The 7,713-nt window shown below is 41.3% G+C and overlaps 1 protein-coding gene across 1 annotated transcript; it reads right to left on the reverse strand.

Moving 5' to 3' along the window:
- Positions 1-282: 282 nt before the first annotated feature.
- Positions 283-6,714, reverse strand: LMOD2 (leiomodin 2). Its single transcript, XM_017743763.1, is given in 4 exon segments — positions 283-711; positions 1,062-1,346; positions 1,349-2,308; positions 6,083-6,714. Coding segments are annotated over 4 exon segments (1,545 nt in total). The 5' UTR covers positions 6,356-6,714; the 3' UTR covers positions 283-684.
- Between the last annotated feature and the right edge of the window lie 999 nt (positions 6,715-7,713).

Raw genomic sequence — 7,713 nt, forward strand, 5'->3', positions numbered from 1 at the left:
TCATCTCCCAGTTCTTTAGGCCAATGTTCAGGACCTGGTGTGCAACATTGGTGACCTGACACAATCCCTAGCTTAGTTTTAGTGGTATATAGACTTATGAACCATTTTTTCCAATGTCAATATGAAACTGCACTAACATATGGGCTCAGGTACTATCCTCCACACAGGCTCAAGTGCAGCTGAGAAAGATCTCAGGTTCTTTCCCAGGAGACTTCCCAAACGCTCATGAGCTTGATGCAACCATCTGGTGGGTTTTCACTCACAGAAATCCAGGACTATGTGTCTGCTTGAAAGCTTCAAACCACATTTATTGTAAATTCATGGGAAAAAAAAAAAAAAAAGAAACCACAGGCTGGTAAACTATTACATCTCAGTGTAAAGAACTTGTCCAGTGATGTGCAATCAGATATTGACAAGAATATCTAAATAAGCAACAGCTTCTCAATATAAATCTCATTAAATAAAAAAGAAAATTATTTCCATATTTACAGATTACAATGCAAATGGATCCTTAAAGCATTATTTTGTATTTAGCAGGTTTATTTCTTTGAAATAAAAGAGAAATGGCTTGAATCTAAGAGTGTACTTTGGAAGCAGCTTTCTAGACAGTCTATGTCACCAACAGTGAAAGGACAAGCAGCCTCCCCCTCGACCACTGCTCTGCTTCTTTTGTCATCCAGGCTTTCACCGAAGGGCTTCTGGTACCTCGACCTATAAAACAGGGGTGAGAAGGGCATTCATTACATTTGTTGTATAGTCTAGATGGCAAAATTCCTGAAATTCCAGCCAGACATACACTGCCAAGAGCTCTGTACTACACATCATCTCCCATAACAAGACTGAGCCTGGGAAAGTACCCCACTTTCTGTTAAAATCACAGTCAGACAGAAATCACTGTGCTGAGAAAAGCCCAATCAGAGGCAACCTCCTCAAGTACTTTATTATACTCACGTTTCTAAGTTTTTGTTTTTTTTTTTTTACTTAATGTGTGTACTAAAATTAACTGAGCTTGTGCTATAGTCAGGCCACAATCAGCTACTGAACTAGGATCTCTTACTTACCCGCCTTAATTGCTTTATGCTGCTTGCCCGAATTGCTTCCATAAGGTTGTCATGGAGAGACCTTTGTGGGGTGGATGGACGGGTGGAGGGTCGTGAACCTTCCTCTGATTTTCTGTCCGAGACTGATTTTAGAGAATCTTTAATTTCTTTCAATATGCTATTCTCATGTTTTCTGCTTTTTTTGCCTTTTTTCTTTTTCTGTCCATTATGTAAGGCTTTTTTGGAGCTTTCTTGCTGTTTGATGACTTCAGCTATATTCCTGGTTGGTGCCTTCTTCTGTGGAATAACTTCTTAGGGAGCTTTGGGGAAGACCATGGTGAGCTTTTAGGTGACACATAAGGTGAGGACCGAGGTGTCCCCTTCTGCAAAACTTTGGTCTTTGGACTGACGGCTCCATCACAACCTGACTCTTGTTGCCGCTGCTCCTGCATACGCTTTTGCCTCTGTTTATCCATATTTCTTGTCAGGATACTCGTCATGCTCATTCTTGGGCCAGCAAGGTCAAAGTGGTACCCCAGCTTTACCAGAGTGGTGTTCTCTTTCAACAGTTTGACTATGTCCATTTCCACCTGGCTGCCCATGATGTGCCTTTGATTGTGGAACCGCAGTTCTGTCAGAACCTTGTTATGCTGCAAAGCTCTCATGATGGCCAGCACGCCTTTGCCTGTGATAAAATTTGACTCAATATTCAGACTAGTTATATGCTGATTTACCTTTAACATACCAGCAATAGCTATTGCCACATTGTCATCAGCGTGGGTGTTAGCCAGGCTGAATGACTTAACCACTGTGTTGTCCCTCAGGGCTTGTGAAAATTGTATAAGCATCTGTGAAGTGATGTTTTCAATGTTGTTCAGATTGACCTCTGTGGTGTCAGGGTCATTGCTCCTAACTTTTTCCAAAGCATCTTCAATAACTGTTGGATTTCCACAAGGGTGGATGGCACTGCTTTTTAAGCTCTGATTATCGCTGTCTTTTCCATCATGGCCATTGAGGAAGTTTTCATTGTCCTTTGCACCATTACACTTTTTGTGTCTGATGTGGTCAGAACGCTTGCCATAATCAGGTCTTTCACCAGCTGCAGCATTTTGCTCTTCCTCATTCTCATCATCACTCTCATCTTCATCTTCCTCATCTTCTTCTTCATCATCCTCTTCAGTATATGCCTCCTCAGACACTTCACTATTGCTCTCTGTGAAACACTCTTCTTGAAGTTCTTCTGAATTGTCTTCCTCTTGCTCGGAATCCTGAACAGGAATGTAGGTGTGCACGTTAAACATGATTGAAGTAATGTAACTACTGTCTTTTGGCACAGGAACAATTATAAGAAACTATATAAGTTAATGTAGAAAGCTAAAAAGAAACAGATACAGTTAGGAGAACAAAAAATGTTTCACCTAACACCTTTTTAACATTATTTCTTTTACATTCTTTAGAAAATGTTTAGCATAAATTGCAACCACTTTACCAATGTCAGTGATTTCTGCCAAGAGAAAACTTGATACAAGGTATTACGACACAGACATATTTCATGTTTTCTATGTGTTGGCATATCCACAAGGGGATATAATTTGGATCCTTGACAGCAGAAACATAAGACAACAATTTCAGAATGGACAGAAGAAACAAGCTTCTTCATTTCATGAGGAGCAGGCATCTCAGGCTGCCTTGCATATGTTAGTATGCCTAGAAGATTAAAGGTTGCCATGCTTTAAAATACAAATAGTGTCTGTATGCATAATCTTGTATACCGGCATGCAAAACAATACAGAATTACAGAAGTCATGTCAAAAATACTCTGGATGCACTGCATGGGCTGTACGTACTAATGAACTACTTGTTAAGAAAGGATTCAGATGCATTCCCACAGGTAACATGTAACCACATGTCAATAACCCCTGAATTTCTTCATGTTTGTCAAGAGCTAAGCTGGTGCTCACTGCCAGCTGTTGCAGGTCAGCTGCCACACTGTAAACTGTTATAACCCATTGTCTACAGAGCAAACACATTGTTTTTGTGAAATACGAGGTTATTTTAGTATGTTTGGTGAGTACCTGGAAGGCAAATTCGGAACCATGCCCCAAAGTTCTGCTTGTTGCCTTCAGCAGTTACGGTGGCAAAAGAGAATTCTCTGCAGAGGAGCAGGAAGAGGTGTTCGCCCCAGGAAAGCCTCACTCTCCACATGGAGGACTCCAGTAGTGCGGTGGGGATCTATGGGGTGTGACTGAACCCAGAATCTACAACAAACCTTAAACCTCTTGCTCAAAAAGATCTTCCATGTCATGTTTTGTCTACTGGAAAAACTATAGGCATGTATTTTTCTTTACAACTGTAAATGTTTATAAAATTTTGGATGAATCGTAGTTGTTCTGTATGCACTACTTTAGCAACATTTGTGTTTTAATCTTTGTAAAACGCTAGAGTGTATTTTCCAAAGTGAGTACACACTCTACAGAGACACAGCGGTTCTGTTTTGGAAAACAAAAGTGTTACTAACAGGACAGCCTATTTTTAGACAACCTGTGCAGTTTTAGGTTTGCTTAATTATCTGGCTCTGAAAATAGAGAATTGTTAAAATGCATGGTACTATTTCACAATCTTCAGCAGAATTCTGTGTTGGGACATATGCAAAAAAGATGCTAACTGTAATGTTTGCAGAACTGTGACAGGACATTGAGCTGTTTCTGCCTGATGTTCCTGAGCATTCAGTGCCTGGGGGGCTGACAGGGTCTGATTGCACTGGGCTGCACACAGAGGTCTTGCAGGATCCAGCCCCACTGCTTCTCCTGTAGAACAGGTGCAGCAAGGCCCTTATGCTGAGAGATACTGTGCTACCTATAGGCTTATTATGGGACTAAGACTTATATCTGGAGCTTCTATATATGTGTAGGGCTTTAAGACCTGAAAATACCAGGTACCTAAAACCCTGTCTTCATGGCTTTGGTTTTATATCTCTAGGAATATATACTACAGATGAACAGAAGGAGGTGCCTTTAAATGCACTGTTGATATGTTTAATGATGCTAGATTAATAAAAAAACACATTTTTTTTTTTTTTAGTGGCATTTCTGAGGTCAAAGGTGGAATTTCATTTCCTGTCACATACATTGTCTGGTGTCATAATAATCTACATGATAATTTTGAAATTTGATACAGAGATGTATTCTTACTGTGGGAGCACTGTGGTACAGGACTGCTGCAGGTAGCCTGCAGGGCTTCACCTTAGTTTGGGGGAGAAATTTGATGAAAAGTTAGGACTAAGAGAGTCAATGCAGAGGTAAATATTTCTGGAGGACAAGTTATTCACCCTAAAAGGCTATCTGCAAGTTATTTGCCTTTTGGACCAGCTGATCTCTCACCACTAACTATAGAAGGAGCATGAATAACCATCTTAGATAAAGGTGTATAATTTCCAGACAGCTGAAAGCAAGAAGAAAATTGCTTTCAAGGAGCTTTCTTATTGCCTTCAGTGGACAGTTTTTGTGCCCTCTATATCAGCATATTAACCTTTTCTTATTTAAGGATGCATTTAGGGAGTTTTTTCTCAGATCAAAAAGTACAAAGTCTTTTGCCAGGACTTTGAGGTTTAGCCAGTACCCATCATTAATGCTATATATACATGGAAAAAGAAAAAAAAGAATGATCCTGCCATTATATAAGACACCAAACTAGACCTGTTCAGAAATCAGCAGGTTTTTTAGAACTGCCCAAGTTTCGAGTTCCAGGCTAAGCTGGAAATAAACATTAATCTTGCCATTTACTCTCTAGGACTGACAAACAGGGAGTGAAGTCAATGTCTGCAAGCTGATACTAATGGTCTGATGACAGCTACTGGTCTGTGCACTTGCCTGCAAAGACCTTATACCACCATTCACAAGCAAGAGAAAACACTTACATATAAAAACATGCTGGATATTGCAGGGTAATTTAATCCATCTGACTTTCCTTTAGGAGGATATTTTATCTAATGTATAAACTGCAATTATTTCCTTGCAAACGAACCAAGCTCCTGAATCAAGGCTGTTATATGTTTTGATTCAGTTTTGCTGTCTTTGCCTTTGTTGTATTACTTTCTGCTTAAACATGGGAAAACGTGTCCCTATAAACAGAGTAAGAGCTTGGTATGAAGCAGTGACTAAAAATTCCCAAGTCCCCACTCTGCTTTGAAATTACACGGAGCCATCATGAAAATAGAAGTTGCTTTTTGATTTGGCTCAGTCTCACAAATACTTTTAGCGAGGATCAGGGTGCCAACATGGACATCAGCTGAGACTGAGAGTGCTCACTGCTTGCCAAGACTGAGCCCTTCACTCCTGCCCAGCTGTACCGTTCATTTGCAGTTCAGGAAATGGCCTTTATTAGTAACATTTTTATTTTGGGGGATGAGTTGCCTAACAAACACTATTAGTTGATTTTTTGGAAATGCAGTTAAATGGTTTGACTGATGACTCTATCCCAGGCCACTTTTCAAATAATGTACAGCTGCCCTCTGACAACAGTTGCCAGAAGACTCCTGAACCATGCCAAGGATCCTCAGCACGGACAAAGCAACACAAGCTGCTGACTGCAACGCAGCTTTCTTCCAACAAGCACAAAGCCTGGCATCCACTTACTCAACTTCTGACATAACATGTATTCAAAATTATCTTCCTGACATGCTTCTCAGCAGGCAATACTGGCTGTTTTTTAAGGAAAGGAAAAGGCATTTTGTGTAGCTATCTTAAAAAACCAAATGCTATCCAAAAGCCCACATCTCTACATATTAATAATTTCTAACATGCCCTTTGAATTTTTTCCTGTCTTGATCACTAGTGATAGTTTTTATGGCACTTTCTTTTCTTCTGAACTGAGCATTTAAGGTACCTCCAGAGAAAGCAAAAACTCTCTGAGCTAATACTCAGCGCTTTAGCAGGCACAGAGGTATGGCTAACAATGTTCTTAAAAACGCTACAAGAGACTGAAAGGGAATTAAATCACTCAGTGAGATCACCAATGAAGAATAAAACCAAATAGCATCTTACCTTCTCGCATGCACCCAACCTCTCTTTTTCTAGGAGTTTCTTGGTCTCCCTCTCCCAGTAGGCCATCAGCGCTTCCCTGCTGAAAGTCCCTGTCGGTGTTTTCTCGGTCAGGCTCTTCTGCCGTTGTCCCACGGGAAGGTTACGGTCTGGCTCTATGTCCTCTAGCTCCCGCTCCAGCTCCTTCAGCTCCTCTTCAGTGAGAGAAGCGAGGAGCTCATCTTCATCAATGTCTTCATATTTACTGAGCTCTCTTCTATACCCAAAGGTAGACATGATCCTGCTTGGTCAGGCTGGTACAGAGCTAAAGTGACCAGGCATTCAAGAAGGCTGCAGCAAGCAAGCTGTGTCTCGTGTGGTCAGCAACTGTTTCCCTGCATAGCCAGAGACACCCTTTTAAGAGTAATCATCGGGGGCTTACGACAATGCATGAAGGGATGAAAGCATGCTCCGTTTTAAGCATCAGACGTCAGCTAGACATCTGAACAGCAAGAATGTCCCAACACTAATGTTTGCAGGTCCCTTAAAGAGGGGGATTATTGACACACTGGCCATGGCCATATTTAGAGCAGGCAGCTAGTGGGAGAATACCAGCCTTGCAGACGGGGGGGCGGCACCAAATAAAACCCCGGGTGCACTTACACTGGCATGGTGTCCAAATTGCAGTAGGGAAACAACAATGAAAATCCATTTAATCCTGAGCTGTCACAGGGGCTGGAAATAAAACACCCCTGTCATTGCTCAGTGGACTTCCTCTCACTTTCACAGTTTTCTACTGGAATGCTGTTATCCCGCCAAAGTGTTTGCAGGCACTTGGGATCGGTGGAAAGGCAACCAAGGGGAGGAGGTCAGCATGCCAGCACCTGTGGGGAGCACTGCTCCTGCAGTGTCACATGTTGCCTGGAACAAATCACACAATTGAATTTTTTATTAATTCCTTTATTTTTTCTAGGACTATCAGAGGGAGAATCAGCTTGACATGTCCATTTGGAGCACCTGTGAGATTTTTTTTTCACGTGGAGAATTGTGGTCTGCTGGGGAGAAAGGACAGAGTCACCCAGAGATTTAAGGGCAACAAGCCCTGGGTGGGCAGGGGAGCTGTGCCTTCATCACTTCTGACAGGCAGAGCAACTGAAGGCCTCTAGCGGCTATTAGTGGCTGTTGCTCGCTGTCACTGACTGATGTGCAGCTGGAGAGTGCCCTTCAAATCTTTACTCTAAATGTATAGCTACATAACAGTTTCTGCTAATAGATGGTACACTATTCTAATATTATTTTTATAGAGAGGTATATTTCAGTAAGAAGAAATTTAAAAAAGAAAGATTAAACTTCGTACTGTTTATTGTTTGTTTGCTTTTCTGATGTGGTTGTTTTTTGTTTTTTTCTTTTTTCTATTAGCAGTGAATGATGGTGAACTAGCAACATTTTCTGAAACATGCAGGCCAGCAATATCTGATAACTTGTGTTGTGAGAGAGGGGGAGGGAGAGGAAGAGAGAAGGTTTTGGTACAGGGAAGTAGGAACGCATCCATAACAACATGTATCAACCTTCTTAAACGGTAACACACAGTGCGCTTTAGACAGTCAAGCCAATATTTAATGGAAAGGTAAGTGAACATAATTTGAGGTGTTGTT

The sequence above is a fragment of the Corvus brachyrhynchos genome, unplaced genomic scaffold, assembly GCF_000691975.1.
Source record: "Corvus brachyrhynchos isolate BGI_N302 unplaced genomic scaffold, ASM69197v1 scaffold29, whole genome shotgun sequence".
NCBI lineage: Eukaryota > Metazoa > Chordata > Aves > Passeriformes > Corvidae > Corvus > Corvus brachyrhynchos.